At 38.2% G+C, this 24,774-nt stretch overlaps 2 protein-coding genes across 11 annotated transcripts in view; one reads left to right on the top strand and one right to left on the bottom strand.

Moving 5' to 3' along the window:
* The window catches only part of RALGPS2 (Ral GEF with PH domain and SH3 binding motif 2), a 113,809-nt gene that overhangs the window by 33,034 nt on the left and 56,001 nt on the right, over nt 1–24,774 (bottom strand). For all 10 annotated transcript variants that reach the window (XM_085232230.1, XM_085232221.1, XM_085232231.1 and 7 more), the window contains exons 9-10: nt 3,039–3,176; nt 2,036–2,126 (exon numbers count right to left, since the gene is read on the bottom strand). In XM_085232230.1, coding sequence (XP_085088356.1) covers nt 2,036–2,126; nt 3,039–3,176 — 229 coding nt within the window. The remainder of the gene's footprint in view (nt 1–2,035; nt 2,127–3,038; nt 3,177–24,774) is intronic.
* On the top strand, nt 5,692–22,967 carry ANGPTL1 (angiopoietin like 1). Its single transcript, XM_085232232.1, has 5 exons — nt 5,692–6,129; nt 11,727–12,579; nt 17,012–17,205; nt 18,869–19,139; nt 20,089–22,967. Exons 2-5 carry the CDS (start codon nt 11,757–11,759, stop codon nt 20,274–20,276), a joined length of 1,476 nt encoding a protein of 491 aa, XP_085088358.1. The 5' UTR covers nt 5,692–6,129; nt 11,727–11,756; the 3' UTR covers nt 20,277–22,967.

Below are 24,774 nucleotides of genomic sequence, written 5' to 3'. Positions count from 1 at the left end.
AGAGCACAGCGATGCAGCTTTTACTGATGACCTTTAAGGTCTTTTCCAACCTGAGCAATTCTATGATTTCAACTGTGCAATGCTCCCTGCCTGGGAGCAAACATTTATATTCATTACACCCTCAAGATTTTGTTTTTGCTATGAAGTGGGCCAACTCACTTGTCTTTACTGTTACGAAAGCCAAAATCCTTCTTTGGCATTTCATGAAATATATTATCAACTTGTTTGCATCGATAATTCAAGCTTTTTCTACAGCAGGCACTTTTAAATGCTATTTTCAATAGCACTGTAAAGGAGGCAGACTCTATAAATATCTAACATCTCGTTTGCACAATTCGCAGAACTATAATCTTTGAAATTAGTAAGCATGGAAAAGCATCTATTTATTTCTAGGGAGAGTTATGTTTGAAGTTTGACAGTTCCTCTCCCTCCCATCACCAGACTGCTTAGCAATGATTGACTACAAGTTCAATTTTCTTAAATCAAATCCTTCAGTAAGAAAAAACGTGGACTCAAGTCACAATGACTGTTCTTCAGTTTTCAGCCCTTTTGCAGACACTTTAGGAGATAAGAAGTAAAACAGTTACTTAGAGTAACAATGGCTCTTCAAAATACACCCCTCTCACACAGAAAACATTTAGACTGGAGACATACAGAGCCCACAGGTGTAAAAAGTCTACTGAGACTTTCTGAACAAGTCATGTTTCTGTACTACTTGCAATTGTCTCAGTCTCCCTGCTATCAAAATTTGGGTTGTACAGGGTGAAGAGGCTGTAGCTCCTTCAGCAATAAAATTCCCATCAGTACATATTCCTGCCTAGGGAAGAAGGAAGGTAGAATCTGAATTCATGAAAAGAATCTGCCGGTAAGAATCAGACACTGCAGTTCAACTTGAGGGTTTATTTTAAATTGCAGTGCTTGACCGCAAAGCTTTATTCAGTGATAAGGAAGAAGCACTTTCTAAATCAGGCTATAGAATATTTTGGTGGAAAAAATAAGGCTGGATACTTGCACAAAAAAGCACACAGTGTGCTCCAAAGAACAACTCACAAATCTTAAAGGATTAAACACATGAAAGGAAGTTAGGTGATTAAACTCCTGCCAACCATCCTTGGACATAAACGTAAGGGTCCCTATTTACTGCCTTTCAGTAAATCCACGTTAGATCTATAAACATTTTACCATTTAACAAATTGTTATTTTAGAAAAGATAATCTGTCCCTTTAGCAAGCATGCCCCCTCCCACCATTAGAATGCAGCTACACAAGTAACTGATTCAGCACAACTAAGGTGACAAACTTCCTGGGCAGGCAGGATGGGAATGGGTGGGGAACCTCCTCAAGCAGATCAGCCAGTAGCAAACAGAAACCTTCTTCATATGTAACAGATCTGCTGCAGGTCGCTTCCTATCCTCGGGGCTTGTTCCTGTTTCTTGCCAGAGATTTCCAACCCCTAGTTTTGCTGGATGCCAAATCACTTAATATAGTAATAATCTTTTCATTAAGAAATTGGACGCCTCTGTCTAAGGTGGCATGCTTTTTGGGAGGGGCAGTCAGATGCACAATGTCTCAATTCTCAAAAATCAAGTGTTTACATTTCGCACTGTGTAACCTAACCCAAGGATAAAAATAAAAAATGGGAATTTACAAAAGTGAAAGCCTTCAGTAAGAACTTAGGACCAGGATGCATAGATTAGTGTGTCATTTTTCATCAGAACAAAGTATATCGGCATTCTACTCAGCCAGTAAGATGACCCCCATGACGGAGAGTTAGGTGTGAGCCACTAGGATGGGCTCTTCATTAACAAACACTCAGAGGACTGCAGATAATTACAGTCAGACAGAAAAGGAAGAAACCATGCCATCCAGCATGCTGTTATCCTATCTTACCAGAGGACCCTGCTGTAACCTCACAACTTGCAACAGATGCTCTGGAAGCAATTGCCTGCTGTAAGCAGAATTTTAGAAGTGACAGGCTTTATGTTCTAAAGTTCTTTTGTCATGAATTACAGTCAATTACAGCATTTCATACTTACTTATAATTGTCATCTTCTACAAACTTTTGTAGTTCTTCTATGTACTGAACCGAGTTTAGATATTTCTGGACGTGAGGCAACAGAGGAATATCTGGAGAACAGATGACATTCATTATCACCGTACCGTTCAATAAGCAAAGTTCTTTTCCAGAAAGTATTTAAACAGAATCAGATCACTTCCCTTTTAATGTGAGACAGAGGTACAAACTACAGTTTCTATTGCTGCTGAATTTTGTAGTTCTTCAAATTCTCATGCACTGAGTTTACATTCTCCATTTACATAAACCAAGTATGTTTCCCTGCAGAGCACTTTGAGCTGCTCTGCTTATCAGATTATGTGGAAGTGAGATGTGGGACAGAACCCCTGGCCAAACTGAAGTTTCAAACCTGTAGGACTCTATCTGAGGGCTCCTTCACAGACCACATTCTCATTATATTGAGCTTTCAGTGGAGCCACAATCCTCTGCTAATATCACATTCCACCATCCCAAATGCAGCTTTACAACTTCACCAGAAATTGTAGAGAGGGACTGTGAGGGAGACCACCTTTGAAGAAACAATATTTTATCTGATGCACGAACAGCACTGTAAATGTCCAAAAGGACAAGCTGTACATATTTTTATTTTCTCCAGTAGAAGAAATACTCCAAAAGCAATCTTAGTATTTTTAGAAATCATCATAAAGTTACGGAACACAGAGATGTAAGTTATAATGTACGTACCAGCAAAACTACTATTAAATGCAATGTATTCTCTAGAATGTATGTATTGCAAACATGTGTGTGATTTAAGGAAAAGGGAACTTTACTCTTTCATCCCATGCTGATGCTCTATCATAACTAACAATATCAAAATAAACTTTTACACTTTTGAACTGAGAGGCAAGGCAGAAAGATCGTGGCATACGAAAGGGTTGCGCCTTGCTTGCATAGTATTACAGAAGAGAAATATCAAAGCTTTTGAGGTTGCTCTTTAACACGGCAATATTCACATGCTAGCTTACCATATTCACAGGACTGTTGTAAGTCTGAGATAATTCGTAGGATGTTGTTCATTAAGTTTGTCCTTTGCTCACTTTCCAGAATGCTCCCCGTCGATGGGTATGCAGAATCAATGTACGTCAAGTCTGACAGATAAATACCTGAGCAAGATTAGAATGGAAGGTTTCTTTAGTGTCTCACATTTACGAGAAAAAGTTGCAAATAATATTTTAAAGAATTTCTTGCTTTCATTGACAAATTACTTCAGTAGGTTATTTTACATATGCCTGAGATCTTCGGCAAGATCTACGAGAGCCTTCAGAGCTCAAAGTAAAACAGTAAGAATGCCTGGACTTCCAAGAAGACACATCACCGTACCTCCTCTGTCTGGGATGGAATCTAAGCTCCGCTCCATGACTTACTCCTTAGTTTTGGTTACCCCCATCTCAGCTGTATTTGTAGATGCCATGGGTACAGGCACGTGGTTTTCTGGCACAGAAAGTCTCAGCAGGACAGAAAGGATCCTTTTTTCTCCTGCATTGTGCCTGGCATGCACTAGCTGACTGCCTTGAACACTGACAGCATCTTTCTAAATTTAGAAGTAATTACAAGAGCTATCTGAGAAGTAATTACACACAGCTACTCATGAACCTATTCTTCTGCCACACTACCAGCAAGGAATTCCCCTTGACAAGTATGAAGTAATCACATAATGCTAAAATACCTGATTAAGTTGACTAAGGTTTTTAGGCAGTCTACTACTTAATTCCTCCAAAATTCCTCTACAAAAAAAAAGAACAGAAGGAAAAAACATCTTATCTACAACTCCTCAACCGGAATGAAAACTCAAACTCAACCTGTAACACGGGAAAAGTTAACTAGGCAAGAAGTGCATGCATTGAAACACAGTATGAATTGTGCAGTTTATATTCACCGTAACTGCTAAGACCCAACCTTATTTTTAGGTCTCCAAGCCTTATGCCTTTTTTCTTCCTCACCAGCACAGTAATTTCACCATTCTTTCATCCTTTGATTATGCACAAGGGGCGAGTCCTCCTCCTTATAAGTTCATGTTACTGATACACTGCTCATTTTGCTTATTTTCATTCTCCATCTCTAGAATTTCACCTAAAGCCTAACCTTTCTCAGCCCAATTAAATGAAACACCCTGACCAACTAATCCTGCCATTAAAAAGCAACCGCGCTTCTACATCTTTCACAATACAGAAATCCTACATGAACATATCTAAACTTGAAAACATTATTGGAGAAACTTGTTTCAGTCATAGGGAATTTTTAAAAGTATATTTTGCTTCACGCTCAGACTTGTATAACCAGAATCATAACAAAAAGCGTGGCTTTACAGGTGGAAGGTTGTTAATGCAATCTCACCAGAACAGCAGTCGTGTTTGTATAGCACCCAACCAGTACAGCCCTCAAATGTGAGCTGGGAAACTCTGGGCATCGCTCCAAAATCAACACATACATGCGCGTGTGCGCACACACACAGAAACAAATTAAAATACCTGTGGTCGAAAGGTGACATATAAAAAAGTGAATTAAAAGGTATTACACATGACCTGATCTAATACTAAAATTCGCTGTTTTCCATTCTGCTAAAATCAGCTTATTAAAAAAGAAAGAAAGAATAATCTGAAAGATCAGATATTCACATTTACATTGCAATGTTACCCTGACTGCATGAACTACTCCTGAGCTCAGCTTTGTTAAGCAACGTCCAACAGCCCTTAAGAAGCCCATACCTACTCAATCTTTTGTAGAAAAAACAAAAATCAATCATGCCTACTAATTATAATTAAAGAAATCCCCTGTGAAGAAGCACCTGCAGTATCCCGCAAGAGCTTAGAAGCCAGTTGCACAATTCTCTTTCTGAACGACTTGAGCAACTCAGCATGGATTTTTCTTTTATCTCCATCAAGAGCTTTCCTGTAGAGAGCTGCTCTCTAAAATTATTTGGCGCATTTTTACAAAGTCTAAAACAGTCCTAAAATTGTACGAAGGTCATTTTTTCCAGTGTAACTGGTTTGTCTTCTGTGAAGAAACCGATGACAGTGAAACCAATGCACTGAACTGCTGCCTTATGCCACAGAGCTGCATCCTGCATTCCTCGCTGGCTGCATTCTATTTTTCTACTTCTAACCCTGATCAGATGTTATCAAACACTGATATCGACCCCAAACCATCACAGCCAGCTCTAACATCTCCCACATGCATCAGAGACTTCACGCATTTACCAACTGGAACTGTTTCTTATTAAGGGAATGTCAAGAATTGAACGCGACATTCTATTAACATTCTTCTCGACTATAAATGGTTCATTTTTCCCTGTTGTATCCAGCCAGGCTGCCCCTTTTATTCCCAGCAACACAAATGGAGTTTTATCAGCCTGAAAGAATCTTTCTTCTAAATGAAGCCCAGCACTGTAACAACTTGAAAGGCATCTTTAGGCAGCGTAGTAAAAATGTTTGATTTGTAATTGCCTGCTGAACTCTTGCACAGTCTGTTGCCATATGGTACCCTCCCCTCAGCTGGCAAACAATCTTTCCTTGTTCCTGACTCCTCGGCCTCCCTGCCCCCGCTTTTCTGGAGGGTATGGATAGGAAATCCGAAGGAGGAGTTTCTGCTGCTCTCCGTGTTGGCGGTGACATCATAGGTGGGCTGAACGGCTGAGGCTGGTGTGTTTGTTTAAAAAAAACTGTCCAAATGTGATGTATATGGAATCTGGGTCAGCTGTAGCTGGTTAGTGCACTTCTGCTTGCGAGAGTACAACACCGCAGCTTCAAAAAAACAAAACAAAGCAAAACAAAAAACAAAAAAAACCACATTGCTTTTTTTCCCCTCCCTCCGGAATAAAACATACTGGAACTTTTTCTTCCATTATATTTAAATGATTTAAGTAGTTTGGTCACCGCATGGAGAAACCCAACTCCCCAGCGCAGCCTGGATCTAACAGAGAAAGACAAAAGCAGTTTTCAACTCCAACTGCAGCTTAACAGTCCACCACATCAGAAAACACAGAAAGAAAAGGCAACTTGGCCTCCGGATCGTCCACCTACGACAGAAGCAAACCAGCTGCAACATTCTTTCCTCTTGGTAAGTTCTCCCGTTATTCTTGCAAGTCTAATTTTGAGCTATATGCAAATTCTGCATGCATCTATCATCCACAGGCAATTATGAACAAATGAATCTCTCTCAGCCTGAGAGCAGTTTGACAAGTAAAATATAGACTTCATTTTCGTGGCGTTTGGTAGAAACTTGGAAGGAATTAAAAAGCACTCTGCCTAAGAGCAGGGACTAACTCATTCCAGTTGCAAGGATGAACAAGTTTCAGTTGCTCCGCTGTAAATCTCCTGTGAGTTTTATGTTATTGAAAGTTACTGAGAAATCAGTACTACCAGATTCTTTGTTATGCATACAATTGGATATTGTGAATGTATTCATGTGAAAATCAGATCCCAGCAGAAAGCAAAAGCCAAAATTGCTATCGACCTCAGGGAGCTGGATTTCGCCCAGTGTTACAGCTCAGACCTAGCATTACTAGAAAATGGATACCTCAATAAAACTACTGTAAGAAATCCCAAGTAAACCAATGCACATCTCTAAGTACAATCATTGTGTGCCTTTCCAACTATAGCTTTATTTCTGCTGCTTCTCAGTAGTGGAAGCAGCACGACTTGCACGACCGGTCAAGAAACCAGAGTCATTCACTGGTTCTGAACAAAATTAAGTTTGCAGCACCGCAATCGTGGAGCTGAAAATCCAAAGGAATCGCTGTAATGGGCAATAGGCTCTTCCTTCTACAGAGTGTGTAAAGAGGGAAAAGAAAATTCATTGTATTGTAATGTAGCAGCAGCTTGTTTTCAAACAGTTTCATAAAAATGAAACGCAACTGACAAGGCAACAGTTTGCCTTGGAAAACAGAGAGGTTTGTTACAGTTCTTGAGGGGATGGGAGGGGGAAAAGATGAAGTTACAAAGCAGTGATTAAAACAAGAACGCTGCTTTACAAACAGAAAACAAAAGTACAGGGAGAAATAAACAAAGAAGTTGTTAAAACAAGTTGCTACTTTTGCCTTCCTTTATGCTGACTTTGAAATGAGAATATGACAAATAATCCAGAACAATAGAAAAGAATTTAAGTTACGCATTCGCATTAACAAGCCCTCAGAAACGTCCGGCACGGCAAGAGGGCGAAGGGTGAACTCTGAAAGAAGAGAGTTACAGCAGTAAACTTAATTAAAATTTAGTAGCTATGGAATGAAGAAGTCTGAGGCAACCTTGACAAACAGAAAGATGGAGCCTTTCCAAGTTCTTGAGCCTTTTTTTTTTTTTTTTTTTTTTAAACTATCCTTTTGTGCTTCCTACATGCTAAAAGGAACAACAGCAACAACAAAAACCCATCCGAAGCCTACATTACATGCTTTGGACATCCATTCATTACTCCCCAAGCTTTTGATTTACACTCCTTAGAACAATTCCTAAATCTTTCCCAAATGAAAACAGCTGAGTCAATAATTTTATAGCAGTAAAACGGTTACATGTTAGGTTTTAGCTCCTGGTCCTTTGCTGTCTTCCAGCTTTGGAGTTCAAGTTTTGAAAAGCTTATTTTAAACAAATAATGGGCTATTAATATTACGGTGTTGCCACAAGAATGATTTGAAATGTGATGGAAAAACATGCCGTGTAAACTTCTGCCAATAACTGCAGGCTATTATCAGGTTTTAATTATTGTTTTACTGGCCTTAATTGGTTGCTCATAACACGTCCTATTAGTCTGGTCCTTGAAATTTACACAGCGATGAATGAAGGAGAACTTCCCAGAGCAAACACTGCTAGATGCCTGACAGCTTTAGACTTCTGGAGGCCTCCAAATAACACAACAGAATGCACCAGTCTACTGGGGCTGCTTGTTAAGATGCTCCATCAAAACACGATGGGTGCAAACAAATGTAAACGAATCCTCATTAAGTTGCAGTAAAACACACATTTGTTGCTGGTTTTCAGAATATCTAGTATGACATGGCCTACAAATCTCTCCTGCAGGGAATTCCTAAGAACCTATCATTTCTCGAAGTGATAGATTTATAGTGAGTACTTCAAAAAAATACCTGAATATTTTTATTGCCTTTCCTAAAAGGAATCAGACTCCTGTTAAGCTCAGAAGTAGAATTCTGCCAGTCAATTCATCATCTGTCTGACAAACAAAACCCAACAACTTACTATTTCTGGACTCCAGTCAAAACAATTGAAAGCAATCCTGTTATTCCACCGAACACTTACTGGAAAAGCACTTGTTTATACAGGGGAAAGTAATTTACAGATGTACACAGATGCATCCCTGTGAACTTTTTCTCCCTGCACTGTTTTCACCACAGCAGTATAACTTCTAATGCTATGGACACAGATTTGAGCTAAAACCACTGTGCTTATTTGCATGGGGGTAGGGGAATATAGTTAATAATTGTAACTGCTTAGAGGATGCTTCAGAGAAAACGCACGTGCATGAGAAACATCAACAATAAAGCTTTCAGATTCACATTAATCATTCTCATAGGAACATTACTCTCACCGTATCATTTACTTGCTCAAAAACAGACAAAAAACTCAGCTGGCTGTTTCTCTTCCTGTTGTACGTGTTTATAAATGGACGCTTATATAAAAGGCCCTGGTTAGTGTTTATCACCCGACCAAATCCTTTTGATAAATATTCTGGGTAAAGATAGATGCTGACACCATGCTTTCCATACAAAGGGAAGCCTATATTCACGTTTACCTGCAGCATTTCCATTACAGTCAGTCATCACAACCTATGCTGCCCAGGGAGAGGTGGTTTTCATCAGCTCTGAAAGAACAGATTTCCTAATTTCTGCTCCAAATTCTACATCCTGCTGAACATTACACTCGTAGCAGCTCAATAAAGAACAAGGTTTGCAGCGCAGATAGTTAAAACAAAGTACTCTCAAAACCATTTCCCATCTCTAATATTAGTCATTTTAAAGTCTTACATATTAGGCTATCGTTCTGGGATATTTTGGATAAGCAGTTTGTACTTCTTTTTTTTTTTTTTAAGCTGCTTGCCCAGAACATCAGGAAATTTTTGAAACAGTGCTTTCATTTCCTTCTAAGATGATTAAAGCTGCAGGTAAATATGTTACACAGAACCAGCTCTTGCATGACAAGTTCAGCATTAAGTTGCTCCAGCACCCCAAACAACATCTCAAAATGTTTAATTTTTTCCACCATCAAGTTTTCTGGGGAAGTACATGTTACCTACCAGATTCTCAGAAGAAACTTATCTATGCAATGAGAATGAGTGAGTTTAATACAAGATGTTTCATACAAGATGTTTCAATTATTTAAAAGTTCTAGGGCTTAATGCTGGGCAGCTGTTTCATTTGGTTATGCTACATAGACCATTTCATTCATTTTATAGTCTGATAGCACACATGTTGACAAAGAACTTCAAAATTTATTAAGCACACAAGCATAAATGTTCAGAATGAACATAATGCTTAAAAGATAGTAGAAAACAAGCTGCTACAGACTACTTGGTCAAATAGGGGTTTGCACTGCGAAATGTTTTATTTTTTCAAATATTCATTTTAGTTTTAATGTGCTTCAGGGGAAAAACTATTGCTTTTCCTCCCCCAGCCACTGATTACTTATGTAACTGTACAGGTCTTAAAACAACTGCCAGGGACTAAGATGTTCTTCACCTTGTTGGGCTATGAAGTAGCTGCTACATGCTGTGAAAAAAAGAAAAAGAAATAGTAAAATACTGAAATTTAATTACAGTTTCATACAGTGCACCATGAAGTCACTTTTTTCCTTCAACTGAAAATACTGAAAAACAATTTAGGAGACACAACAGAGGTTTCCAACTTCAGACTATTAATTTAGCTCATCCTTCTCAAGTTCAACACCACACACAGTTTTGTTTCCCATGTCATCACCCTGATTCATGTGAAAATTTAAACTAATGAACTTCAAACTCCGAGCACCGCTTGAGTGATTACTGAAGCCTGAATTTGACAAAGGAAAATACACAATTAGTCCCAGAGAAAAACTATATTTTCCCCTATATGTTTTTAATAGAATGTATTCCTTCAGCACAGACACACTAACAAAACTTCAAACTGAGTTCTGTTTCTGAAATATATACATATATATTTACCAGTAGTTCATAATCAAAATAAGAGTGAAATATATAGAAAAAATCTAATTATAAACTCTCTAATTATCAAATTCTCAAGATTGTAAGTGTTCTCTCATTTCTTACTCCACAATGTATTACAGGGAAATACTTTCTTCCCCCTCAGAGAAGAACTTGTAATGCAACTGTGGACCATTTGATTGAGGATCCTAGATGAAATTCCCGATTGCACAGAGCACATTCTGAAGTTTGCATTCACTGCTCACAGTTAAATCAAAAAATAAAAACTTCATGCGTTTACTATGAAGTTGAAAAGATGGAGTGTGCAGCAATAATATTAAAGTCAGTAAGAGAACAGGGAGAAGTGACCTGGTATAAAAAGTCATCACTTGTAAAGCTAAAGGTAAAGGAAGCAGTAGTAGCCTGCTTTTCCTTCAGGGAAACTGCTGCAGGATTGCCAAATGCACTTACATTTGAGTTTGGCAGGAACCGCATGAAAATTACTAACTTTCTCTGGGTTTACTTGACTCCTGTCTGTAACCATGCAAAGGCCACTGCACAAGCCCTTGTACAGCTGCTCACAGTAGACTGCAAATGAAAGCCAGGTCAGCAGCTGAGATGAGAGAGAAAAGCAATCTGCTTGACAAGACAAATTGAACATGAGAAATGAGGTTTTCTCCTGACTTTTGTGCTACCTTTGTTGATTATCTCAAATATTTAAAAACAAAGTAAACAAAACACGTATTTCTACAAGTATTCTCGTATTTTCATCACAGCACTGTAGTTATTTACATAGAGTTAAAAAAAAAACAGATTATTTTCTTAATATGTGAATGACACAATTCAGTATGGTATTTAAATTGACAAAATACCTGACACTTTAATATTACTGGGATAAATACATCCTCAAAGATATATGTGACAGTACTGAGTTAACAGTAAAGTCAGTTAAGCAGGGATACACAAGTTCAGATCACATCACATGATAGGCTTTCTTCACAAATTTGAAGTTAATTAAATATGCAATTCTCATCAACATTGCGACAACTCAGGATATGAGTTTGACTCATATCCTACCTAACACTGTTGCCCAAAGTGGATGCATAGATGTATTTTTCAAGTCTACCATGTCTATGTGTACACAAACTTGAAAAATGCATGGGCGTATGAATGGATACGTATGCATATCCTATTTAGCAGGAGGTATCTATAGATACTAATTAGATACTAATATAAACCCAAGAAAGTGACAGAAAGGTTTGTGTAATCCAAATTGAAGTCTTTTAAACTAGTTTTGGAAAAATTAAAGCCACTACCTCCCAACTTCCCTTCCACAAAAATATACTGCAGGCAACTTGGTACGATAAGTTTGTGCTTTACTTAACGTGAGTAGGCAACTATATGCTTTGAAACTAACCTAACAGAATCTAACTGCAACCAAAAGACTCCAAGCACTTGTCTACAGGCGCACAGGCATGACGAAACCCATCAGTTTAATTAGTTTAAGCATAATTAATTATGTTCTATCTGTTCAACAGTCTCTTCTAAGTCATCACACTTCCTTCAAAATGAAGATACTGAAATGGACTTTGGGTATGCTGTTGTTCCTACTGTTGTCTATCGGGCGCTGTACAGAACCGTCGACCCTCAATAAAACATCCCAGCGGAGGTATCCTCGTTCCACAGATGGTGGAGAGGAAGGGAAGAAATGTGGTTACACCTTCTTGGTCCCAGAACAAAAAATCACAGGGCCAATCTGTGTGAATAACGAACCAGGTACTGGTAACAGAAAAGACGAAGTCACAAGAATGGACATAGAGAACTTGAAGGATGTGCTGTCCAAGCAAAAACGTGAGATTGACATCTTGCAGTTGGTGGTAGACGTGGATGGAAACATTGTGAATGAAGTAAAGCTGCTGAGGAAAGAAAGCCGTAACATGAACTCTCGGGTCACTCAACTCTATATGCAACTCTTGCATGAGATAATCCGAAAGCGCGATAACTCACTTGAACTTTCCCAACTGGAAAATAAAGTCCTCAACGTAACAACAGAAATGTTGAAGATGGCAACAAAATACAAGGAGCTTGAAGTAAAATATGCAGCACTGACTGACCTTGTAAATAACCAGTCTGTGATCATCTCCCTGTTGGAAGAGCAGTGCTTGAGAATCTTCTCACGGCAGGACACCCATGGGTCCCCGCCGCTCGTCCAAGTAGTGCCGCAGCACATTCCCAACAGTCAGCCATACACTCCTGTTCTCCTGGGAGGCAATGAGATACAGAGAGACCCAGGGTACCCCAGAGACAGGGATGTAAGGCCTCCACCTGATCCGGCTACTTCTCCTACAAAGAGTCCCTTCAGAGTACCGCCACTGGCTTTAATTAACGAAGGTGAGTAAACTATCACTATCTGTCTAATTCCTCAGAAGGAAACTGTCCTGATTATAAGACTAAAATGAAGAATTAGAGGTATACTATATACTTCTATACTAACCCTTCTTCAGATTGAATTTCTGAACATTGGCTGTTTCAAAAAATGCATCTTCTGCAACTATAGCTTAAAATTGCAATCTGTGAAATAACACCTTTGAGTCACAAAGTGCTGGGGCTTGCAACTCCAGCTGGGTTTTACTTATGGGAACGAAAATTCATTTTCAGCATATGCTTTCTAGTATCTATTGCTCTTTCCCTGAAGATGCTTAATGACTACGTGTTACAGTAACTAGTAACACTGAACACAAGACAAGCTAATTCACCTTAAGTAAAGAAAATAATTTTAAGTAGATGTCCTTTAGAGCTATATGTACATAATTTGCCAGAAGTTACTCCTGCTGAAAGAATTTTATCCCTTAGGTTCTGATCTGCTTTAAGATGAGCACCGCACAATGGACAATGACTAAGGGTGTGGATGAAATACTTGAGAGTGAAACAAGTTTGAGAGGCCAAATGAAGGAAGGCTGAGTCTAATCAGATGCACTCAACTCTGAAAATTTTAAGTGAATAACTAGGTTCACAACAATCTGATGTTAGTAGGATGTCAAGTTAAATCACAAATATTATGAAAATACAGGGGACTTTATCACATCTTCATGTTACATTCCTTAAACCATTACATAAATGCATTTTTCACTACAAACAGAAAATTAACTACTACTGAGACGCCCTGAATTCAATTAAAACTCTATTAAACCTTTTTCAGAATTACAGTAAAAAAAAATTAAGGATTCAGAAAACACAACTCATGTTTTTCATAGACATCCATACTAACTCTTGCTTTCGGCTTCTGTTAGCTTGCATAGCAGGAATAGTTGCTCCTTCTGTTCACCCCTAAATAGCCTTTAGTTACAGTTGGAAATTCAGCTTGGTTCCTAAGTTGAAGGCAAGCATTTATTTGTGATTATCGCACAACAACACAAACAACTAGCTGCTGATGTAAAGAATGACTACTTCTATTCAGATCTGTAGAATGTTCTGGCACAAGCCCAACTCAAATGCCAGATGTCATGAAAATTCAAGTCACACATCATGACACAAAGGGAACAGCTAATATAAAAGCATTAACATCCAGTCATACAGCAGAAGTATAATTCTAAAGAACAGCCATTTCCTGCTTCCCAGAAAACCTTCAAGGTTGCATGTTTTTTGGATGTATCATTTTCTCTCATTACATGTCTGCTGTACATGTGAAATAAGGCAGATTAAACTATCTACTAGTTTTCACTGACCCATTAATTCCTAGCAGTCCACAATTTAAATCCATTTTTGCAAAGGAGCACAAAGCACAAAATCTTAGGAAGATTAGATTATTCAAATAAATACCTGTATGCAACAAGTTTATCAAAATGTCAATGTGCATTTTCAACTGCTAGTGGGGAGCAAAACTCAAAAACTCTGGGGGAACAGCAGACCCATCTTACTTTCAGTACAGTTCTTTAATTTGCATTAACATTGCTCTAGAAATTGAGGAAGAATTTTCCGTGAATTTCAGTTGTCACAGTTATCTCAGTGCTTGTCGTAACAGCCAACATCCCCAAATTGTCCTGCATTTGTGTTAAAGCAAAAAAGCAGCTACAAATTGAACAGGTACTTGAAAATTCCACATGCACAACCCACTTTACTGCTAATACATCCCAGTTAATAATGTAACTTAAATATATACCCTGTTTTATTTTGGGATTTTCCTTTACTACTGATCATAATCCTCTGTGTGAAGCTTGAATAAGCATTATTTCTGTGTCATCAGTTCAAGATAAGACAACAGAATATGGAATGTACTAAATCACGTGTCTAAAACATTTCCAAAGTAAAATACTAATAGATCCATCAAGTTATTTCTAACTTAAAACTACTTAAAACTACTAAAAAGCTGTGTCAGTTTGCCCCAACAGCTTAGTAAACAGAGTCTGTTACAGAACACACAGAGGAGCTGGATTAGATGATCTCCAGAGGTCCTTTCCTATCCATGCATATCACATAATCATAGGAGATTTCTATTCCTTACACAGGTAATACATATTTAACTGAACTTAAAAGCAACAGAATTTCAAAGGCACAGCTTTTTTTGATTAAGCAAAAACCCTGTACCCATACCAACACTGTGGTGAACACTGTGGAGGATCTTTCACTCTTTCAGAATCTCAGCATTTGCACTGAACAAGGAATGGATCTCTTCTTAGCCAAGAATTTAAAATCAAACTGGATGTAACAAGATTTACTCCTCAAAAAAAAAAAAAAAAAAAAAAAAAAAAAATTGAGACTATGCACCTGAAGTCATGGGATTTGATACTTTTCCTAATGCTGAACGCAGAAGTTTGTCAACTCTACTACAAAATTAATTCACAGTATGGACACAGACAAATCTGAGCATCAAAAAGCAGATAAATTACATCCTATGATCTTAATGCCAGTTGAACTTCAATGGCTTTGGCTAGTATAATTTGTCTGCCATGAAAACTAAATCACCTAAAATCGCTCCAAACATCTGCACAGTTTGCCCATGCAAAAATGGACCCCTCATTCCTCCTCAAGAGGAAATTAAAGGAAATAATACATGGCAGGTCTAATTGAGCTATTTTCAATGTTTAATATTATTAAAAACCTGCTTCTGTTTACACTTCTTCTAATGCAATAATTGCTTCACAAGAATACATGTAGAGTGACCTCTGTGTTCAGTTATACAGAGCCCAGTTTTACTCTAGGCAGTTCAAGGTAAGGAAACGACATCAAACTTAGCCTAGGAGATGCATAAAGAAGTTGCAATGTACACTATCTACATGGAAATTTTTACTGTGAACAAGGGAGAAAGCACTCACATAGCAAAGCTATTCTGTTTATTTCCTAAACTATTATTACAAGCACTAAAAGAATGACAAACATCAGATATTGACTGCACAGCATGCACAGCAGTACAGCTCAGTGTGGGCAGGCACTGCTGCAACCAGAAGCTGCAAGTCACCTTCTCCAGATACACAGGCTTTCTGTGTGCTAATTAATATGAAATGTTCTACAGATCTCTTGCTAATTATAGACTTAGGTAACAGGCAACTAATACCTTAACAATATATTTTTTAAAAAAAGAATGCTTTTCAATTTTTGTCTTGGAAACTTCGTCTGCAACGAAGGTCACTTTCACTCAACCTCTGCTTTTAATTAAAGAACCTCAACAGCAATCTTTCATGTCTCTTTGCACATTGGCCTCTTCTGTGACTGATGAGAATTTTCTCTGAACTTCCAAACAGATTTGAGAAAAAAAAAAAAGGAAAGCAGTAAGTCATTTATTTCCAGATTTACTGAGTTTGAGCTTTTAAATGCCTTTAAAGCATCCTCCACTTATAGCCATCAGAGCATAGCCTGCTTTGCTTTACTAAAGAGCTGGTCTCTAATCAACTTGACTGAAGTAACGATACATGAACAGACATAATTAAAATATTATCAAAAAATGAAAGGCAAACAAAGCAAAGGTTAATTTAGAGTGATGTAAGCTGCATGCTTCTTACTGTACGCACTTCTGTAAGTAGTGTTTGTAAAGTCTGTATTCATATGCTCCAAAATAGAGCTTCCAAGCAGCCCTGTCAACAGCACTTTTTAGAATCATGAACCTGAAAACATGTATGTGCGCCCCGTTAGCTGCTCAAAGGCCATCTGCCACCACTTGCCTATTTGTAGCACAAATGGGCAGCACATGAAACTCACACAGACTCCTACTTACATGTATTTAGCAGGCTGCTCCTTGGACGTGGTAAGAACACAAAAACAAAAGTGATGCACTGTAAAGACACTCCATTTCCCTAAATTCCACATCTGTACGTTCTGGCACTAAGTAGCTCTCTAAGACCACGCGTTCAAGTGTGGGAGGCTTTGTTTTGGTTTGAGTGTTTTGTGTCTGGTTTTTATCACTTTTGTTTTCAACTGACCAGTTTCAACTCAGCACGCTACGCCAACAAAATAAGTTGCCATTTAACTTTGGTGTAAGTGGTAAAGGAGAAAACAGTTGGTGCTGAAGAAGTACATTATGGTTTGCATCAAGAGTCAGGGAATAACTCCTTGCCAGAGACAGTTAAAAATCACATGCTGCTAAATGAAGTGTGTTATCTGTTCAGCAAAGTGATCATTTTATTCAAAATAGAATATGCTACATTTATTTTTATGCTTTATATGTATACGTACAAAACAACTTTTTATGCTGTTTTTCATGGCAATTTTACCTTAATTGAATTTCTGACTTTCCATTATCTCCAAGTCTTTCACTGCAAAACCAAACATTTTGGAACAATGTGCACTGCACAGTCAGCCTTGAACGCTTACAGAATTTCTCTCCATAAAGGTCCGTTCAAAGACTGCCAACATGCCAAAGATGCTGGGTATTCCAACAGTGGCATTTATATGATCAAACCCGAAAACAGCAACGAACCAATGCAGTTATGGTGCGAGAACAGCTTAGATCCTGGAGGATGGGCAGTTATTCAGAAGAGAACAGATGGATCTGTCAACTTTTTCAGGAACTGGGACAGTTACAAGGTAACTTCTGGAATGCTGAAAATCAGCCCCTTCATTTTGGTGTGTCACCGCCTATCTTATCTACTGCAGTCAAGGTGTTAACATTCCCAATGCAATTCTTCATCCCAAATGCTTCCAGTGAATGGTAAATACTGAAGAGATGAAAATAGACAGTCACTTAAGCTAGAAAGGAAATTAATTGCACAGAAGCAGGAGGGGCTCTCCTCAGGGATGGATGTATTTCAGTAGGAACGTCTTATTTCATTGAATGCATTGCTTAACTTTGTATTGACTCACAGTTTGAAACTGTTTGTAATGCACAACACAACACTTGTGAAGAGATGTTTCTCTAGACAGTGACTGGGAAGTCATTCATTACAAGGACCTGACTGAACACATGCTTTCCATTAACACATAAACTACAATAAGTACTCAGAAAGTTTAATAGTCTCCTCTGTGAATAAGTAATTTCAGCCAGTGAAATTATTCATTTAAGCATACCAAAAGACTTGTAGAACCAAGGCCTCAACTTTATAATGTTCTTAGTGATGAATTAAAAGAAATCATTCTTACACCTTTAGAATTATGTTAGAAATCTCTGCAAGATATAGGGCTTGTGAAGAGAAACATGTTCTTACTGTGATATCATGCATATTATGATATATTATGATATCAGGCAATACACCTGGGCCAAAAAAAAACCATACTGCTTTGGAATAATTACATCCTCAGCAGAAAATGTGAAAATCTGTTTGTTTCTTTTTTAAATAATCATGTTCTAACTTCATAGATGCAGGACAGCTCTTTCCTGTGTGCTTACATCAAATGGACCTCCGGTTTTGGCTTTCGTTATATTTAAGAGAAAACAGACATTTAACTCAATTGGACCAAAAGTATCATCTATGCAAAGAAACGACAAGATTACTAGGAGGATTTTCACCTTTTTTTTTTTTTTTTTTTTTTTCCTCACTACACTTCTAGAATTTCATCATTACTCTTTAACAGTTGTTTAAAGTCTTTACTTCCGAGAATGGTGGGTGGGCTTTCCCCACAAACCTCAAAATATCACAAGGCAGATATAGCATCTTTCAAAGTAACCATAAACATTTTTAACACCATACATTGGAAGTGCATTAAGAGTCTATAATTAGTGTCTGACAGAAGGCCTATCTTGATCAAGCTTGCTTCCAAGTGATTTTTCATTTAATAGGCTCCAATGTGTTAAGAGAGAAGCTAAAATCAAGCAATACACCATTCAAATTAAATAGAGATGTTCAATTGCAATGGCTGAAGATTGTATTCTTAGTATCCTTATTACCAAACCTCAAGTACTTAAAGACACACAACTGCATGCCGCTGACTCAAGCAGGAAGCAGGCTGCACTGCTAATAGCATGGATGTTCCCCATCCTATTTTTGTGTGCCTGCACAGCTCCATTAGTGCAACTGACAACATTGCCACCTTTAATGAATCTGTACTGTCATTCTGCTAGCAGTTCATAAATAGCTAGCAGTAAATAAATGGCCAAACAAACAAAGCATTTAAATGCATGCGCTGAGTAGCCATGCTGAAGCTTAAAAGGTGTTCAGTACCCCAGTTCCATTGGTTTATAAAACTTCTGCTGACAAAAGCCTGACAAACAAGAAAAACTGGAGTGAACATCTCCTTCTTATCTTTTGTACAGAAAGGATTTGGAAACATTGATGGAGAGTACTGGCTGGGACTAGAAAATATTTACATGCTTACCAATCAGGATAATTACAGACTACTGATTGAATTAGAGGACTGGAGCAACAAGAAAGTCTATGCAGAATACAGCAGCTTCCGTCTGGAGCCCGAAAATGAATTCTATAGGCTACGCTTAGGAACATACCAAGGAAACGCAGGCGATTCCATGATATGGCACAACGGAAAGCAATTCACAACACTGGACAGAGACAGAGACATGTATTCAGGTAAGGCAACTACCACGTACTTGAAAAACAAACACAGATTCCAGCAGTGATATTATCCTTAAAGAAAAAATACAAGAAAAACAATGCAAGTTCTGATAGAAGAACTCTACTAAAAGATGTTTAAAATAGATCAAGAAAAATTGCATTGACTTTGTAACTTAGCTCAGTGACAACCTCACCTCACACACGTGATTCTCTGCAGTCAGGACACCTTCCCAGTGAGCTCCCAGAATAGCAAGGCCACATAAATACAACCGCCATGAACAGAAGCTTCTGAATAGCACCAAAGGAACTGCAGCTGTGTACAGGCTCTTAGTTACGTGACCATACTTGAGAAATGGGCAGATCACTTCATTTAATTCTCCTTAAAGAAGGCTTTGTTGTTTCTTTTTGACTCTCATCCTCCAGCCTTCCCTAAAACCTTAGGGTTAAGAGAAGAAGCAGAGGAGTGTAATGCTAGAACTGCACTTAAGAATTAGTCTCTATTTTTTCCTCAGCTGTCAATAACCAGAAAGCTACACAAACTCTGCAAACACATAGAAGCCTCACAGAGTAAATGCACAATTAGCAAGCAGCGATTTGTGGAACCATGGACCCGAGTGCTGCTTGGGACTGCATCAATTCACAGTACTTCCACAGAAGTATTTCTAAACAGCACATAACCCAAGTTCTTTGAATGTTAGCTCACTGAGAAGCACTGCTAGTATTCCGAGAAGAGTCGACCTCCTTAGTTTTCAGCTGTCACATTAAGCACTGTGTTAATTATCTCCCTCCAGACAATAGGACTTACAGCAGAATACAGAATTTAGGTAGAAGCAGCAACTGATATGACTGCAACAGGATGTTGAAAATCCCCTCTGAGAAACAGCCGTAACGTGAAAGTGTTTGCTGATCTCTTGCATTTCTCCTCTATTAACAGTGACTTTACCTCCTTCTTTCTGTTCCACAGGCAACTGTGCTCATTTCCACAAGGGAGGCTGGTGGTACAACGCATGTGCACACTCCAATCTGAACGGGGTGTGGTACAGAGGAGGCCACTACAGGAGCAAGTACCAGGATGGAATATTTTGGGCTGAGTACCGGGGAGGTTCCTACTCCTTGAAAGCAGTTCAAATGATGATCAGACCTATAGACTGAGGAGGAAAATCCCACAGTGCTCAAGCCATCAAGTATAAACTTATTGGTGCTTGAGTTACAGAAAAATAAAATATTACTTTCAAATCATTATTTTGCACAATCTGTCCCTGCAAAATGCAGGTCTACTATTTTCCTTTCTCCCCAGTTGCCCCTTGCCTTTTTTTTTTTTTTTTTTAATTAAAGAAACCTTTTCTACTGTACCAGACAGTGTTTTTTAAACATACATTCAACACAAGCAGATGTTCACATTTGTGACGCGTATTTATCTATGTTCAAGCCCAACATACTTCATGTAAACAATCTTTAAGGTTGGTAAAAAAGATGTCCAGATAAATGAAAAGATATAAGCTTATCACTTAAAAAGCTTATGCTTCTTCAGACCAGTTCAAGCCTTAAATGTAAATGTGTGAAATGACATTGACTTGCTTTAATGTGAAAATTAACCAGTTATTTAACAATTTATTTAAAAATGTTGGTATAACTTGCAATGAAAATTTGACTTCACATTACTGTTTAAGACTTACTCCCAGAAGCTGCCTAAAAAACTGAAGACATCCTAGCTTTCCAACAGAGGGAGATTTTGCTACAAATAATTATTTCAAAATGAAGTGATGAATTAAACATAAATTTCTTAATGGTGTAGGAATTCCCTAAGATCTGAAGATCATAACTTCTGTTCAACACTTACACAAAGAAAGAAAAAGAACAGTTCTATGAAGTGGATGATAAAAACTCAAGACAACCAAATCATTCACCCTACTTAAAACCATCTTTTGATACTTTGAACTTAGATGGCAAAATGGAAAAGTCCCGATAATAAAATCAGGACTTCACATGTGGAGATTCTCCCCTCCATTAGGAGTGATGAGGTCTGAAAGATACTCACACGTGTTAGTTTAGAGAAGAACCAAGTCTCACAACAGTAACAAAAGTTTTCTACCTGTCAGCCCATATCATACGAATGTAGCTTCCTGCTGACATACATCAGGAATCAGCTCTGAGAACCCAAAACTAGTGGATTGCTCTTATGACACAAATATTTCCCCTCCCCTATGTGTATACTACTCTAATACTATCTATATTAAATGTTTTTGCCTTCTGGATATCTGACTTCCACTGGGATTAATATGTAATTTAACAAGTCGGTTAGAAAATACTTCCCCAACCTTCAACAAATGCCATACAAGATACTGCACCAAAACAATATACTTCCAAAATATGACATCACCAAATGCTCATCTAAGCTATCAGAGTCTGAAATGTAACCAAAACATTTCTTTGGCACTTCATATGTTTTAAAAGAACTTTGTCCCACTTAGCCTAAGAAACAGTAACAGCTAAAAGAAGAACTTAATATTAATGTTGTACCCAAATTAATCAACACCAATAGCTCTACAAAACATCATTTGTAATTCAGAGGAGAGAAAAGAGCAGTTTGGTTTCAAAGCACATTCCCTCTATATTTTAATCGGTCGTGTATGGCTTCAAGGGTTGTAGTTCATCTTTTTGGACAGGGATCGAAGTCAGTGAGTTTCAACAATGTTTAGCTGAGGGTGGGGGGAGGAGAAAAAAAATGAATCAGTTCCAGCATATTTCATTCCTGACTTGCAAGAATATTAACAGATGTTATTTAAGATTACAGTTCTGAAATTGGACTTCATGTAAGGGGTATTTGTTTGTTACAGACGTTGTACAGACCTCATTGATTGAGTGTTCTACAAAATGCTTTTTCAATTGCAGATGCTTAAAATTCAAGCCACCTATAGTCTACTCTTTTTTTCTGTGGTAGCTAGTTAGAAAAGCAGTTCAGTTAAGTTTAAAAACTGAAAATGACCTGGGAAATGGTCTTTAATGAACACTTCTGTCAGCTTTAGTTACTTCAACTTACATATTTCATCTGCTTGGAAGAGATCTTGTTTTACCACAAGAATCTATTGCCTGCTACAAAAACAGCATGTGTTTATTCAGCACGGTCAGTGAAAGGTGTGTTCTGCAGAAATCCCTTGGTGAAATCAGTTTGCAGCCAGCCTTTAAATTAAATCTTATTAGACATCTAAAACAGCCTCCCTTAATTTAAGACTACAGAATGAAGTCAACTAAGCATTACTACAAATATACCTCAAAGCTTCTGACTGCACAAATACCGTAAGAGGAAAGAACTCCTCTAAAGTTGCCAGTTTGTGGTGACAAAGAAGGAGAATGTAACACCTCTTTATCAAGTTGGTTTACATCTCACAATGAACTTCTACTTTCAAATGCTTACAACACTTATCAGAAGTTCTGGGGCTGAATGTTCTAAGCAGTGCAAACGGTTATGTTTTCGTGCTTTGTCTCTCACTTTTCTGCAGCAGTTTCCCAAAGAGGTTGTAGCAGCATCCCTCAAGCTTATTGCACTAGACATTGAGAAGCACTGTCCCAGAAGGACAGAGCTTTCACCATTCCTGTACGGCCAGTTCAAATATAACCAAACAGACCTTGAAAATGTTTAATCTGTTAAAGCCTGAAACAGTTTGCAAAAATGTTTCCAAAGTTTATTTGCAAGCAACATCACTGAAGTAGCTGAATGGTCAGCAGATGAACACTTCAATAATCTGTTTTCCCATTTCTGGATATAGATCCTGAAAGACAGCTATAAGGAAGTATTTCACACGGTAGTACTGCTTAGTTAAATAAAAACCTCACTTCTCATGATGTGGCTCACTTGTTTCATTGCACACCCTCAGATCTGTCAGAATTCTATGAGACTCCTCAGAAAATGCATTTGTTCCAAGGCAAAATATAACATTGTAAATACAGTTGCCATTTGTTTTGATTACTCTAATGGGCCAAGTGATTCAGCAGTGATAACGCATCCCAGACCAGACAATGAAGACTTAATACTGCACCCATTTATTGCCCTTGAACAGCTTTTAGCTCTCACATTCAGGTTAGGAGCCCACAGACCACGTGCTGCTTTTACTTGCCATTCGAGAACTCCCCAATCAAGACATTTCTTGTTGCTGCAAGGAACTGAAAAGCTTTCTCGGTAAGTATGGAAGAACGTTTTTGTCTTGTCCACAGTGAGCTGTGGTACACAGTAAGAAAACAATCTGTACTTCTGTGGCTCAGAAACCACCTCCGTTGCAAAGGCTACGCAATAAAGCAGTTAAGCTTTAAACTATAATACAAAGACAGTACAAAAAACTGAAAAACATCCAACGTCCACATTTGGTTGCATGGACAAACCTAGAACTCTCCAGGGTAAAACATTAGTCCCGGAAATTGCAGCTGAAATACTTATATGTGCTTCCAAGCAATGCCCTTCAACCACCATTGCTCTGGAAGGGATTTCCAAAAGTTACTATAGAAGATTTGATTCTCTGCACTATTATGAAGAGCAGTTTAGGGGATAACTGAAACCTCAGCACCTGTGTGAACACTGAAGGGAGCCCCTCCTTTTCTGCAGAAGGAAAGGACCTTATGATTCATCCCCTCTGCAGCACATACCATGTTCAGAACTGCAATTTAGGTAGACCTCAGCACACATTTTGAACAAGGAGCAGCAATATGCCTGCATCTGATTCTGATACCACAAGTAACAGCAGAAAACCATCCTTCCAGGAATTGTAACTTGCAGCTGGGAAGCTTAAAACAGAAAGCAAGCAAGTTTGGTTCTCCTGTCCCATATCACACTCAGGTCAGTATAAACTCCTCGGGAAAGAAACGTTAGAAATAATACTCCTGCAAATCTACTCCGGTGTTTCTGGAGATGAAAAACTCTGATCAAATGAGAAAAGTAGGACTCCACAGTCGACCTTCCAAGACGGATGCAGACTCATCGCGACTGTAGCTGCAAAGCAATTTGTTTGTTTGGCCACACGTAATAAATCTTACAACATTAATTTTAGAGGAGCGCATCGGTGGGCATTTGCTTTTTCTGATGAGAACTATAGGCTCAGGGGACACTCTGTGTCATTACTGAGAATTCCTACCACAGGAAAGCAGGTCACAAGACACTCTAACTACAGCTGGTCACAGCAAAGCACTAAACCCCCCTTCTGCCTAAAAAATATTTATTTCAATAAATTATTAAATCAAGCCAAAAACTTACTCTGAACCAAAAAGTTACACAGAGTTTCTCATGTATGAAGAGGAAACCATCTGTAACAGAAGAAAACCTAAAAAATCCCCTAAAAATTTGGAAAACAATGTTCTAAATATAGACGTGCAGGTAGTAAGACACTATGTTAAAAATGCCTGACAAACAGACCAGAGAGTAAATAATTCTCTGCACAGAAATAGGTTTTAGAAAGCCATAATGGCACAGGACAGAGTATCACGAGATTTGGAAAAAATCTAAAAGCAGGCTGGCTTCAGGCTCTGTAATTGGCAAGGAAACAATTTGAGCCTGGCTTCATATCTAATAAATCATAGCATATAGGGTAAAAAGCTTCTAGAAAGCTAGAAATTCCATTTCTGAACGATACGCAGATCGTATATAAGCACATGGATGAATGGG

The sequence above is a fragment of the Meleagris gallopavo genome, chromosome 10 (assembly GCF_905368555.1).
Source record: "Meleagris gallopavo chromosome 10, MGAL_WU_HG_1.1, whole genome shotgun sequence".
In the NCBI taxonomy this organism is placed as follows: Eukaryota; Metazoa; Chordata; class Aves; order Galliformes; family Phasianidae; genus Meleagris; species Meleagris gallopavo.
Note: the sequence above shows the minus strand (reverse complement) of the source record. Positions and strands in the feature narration are given on the sequence as shown.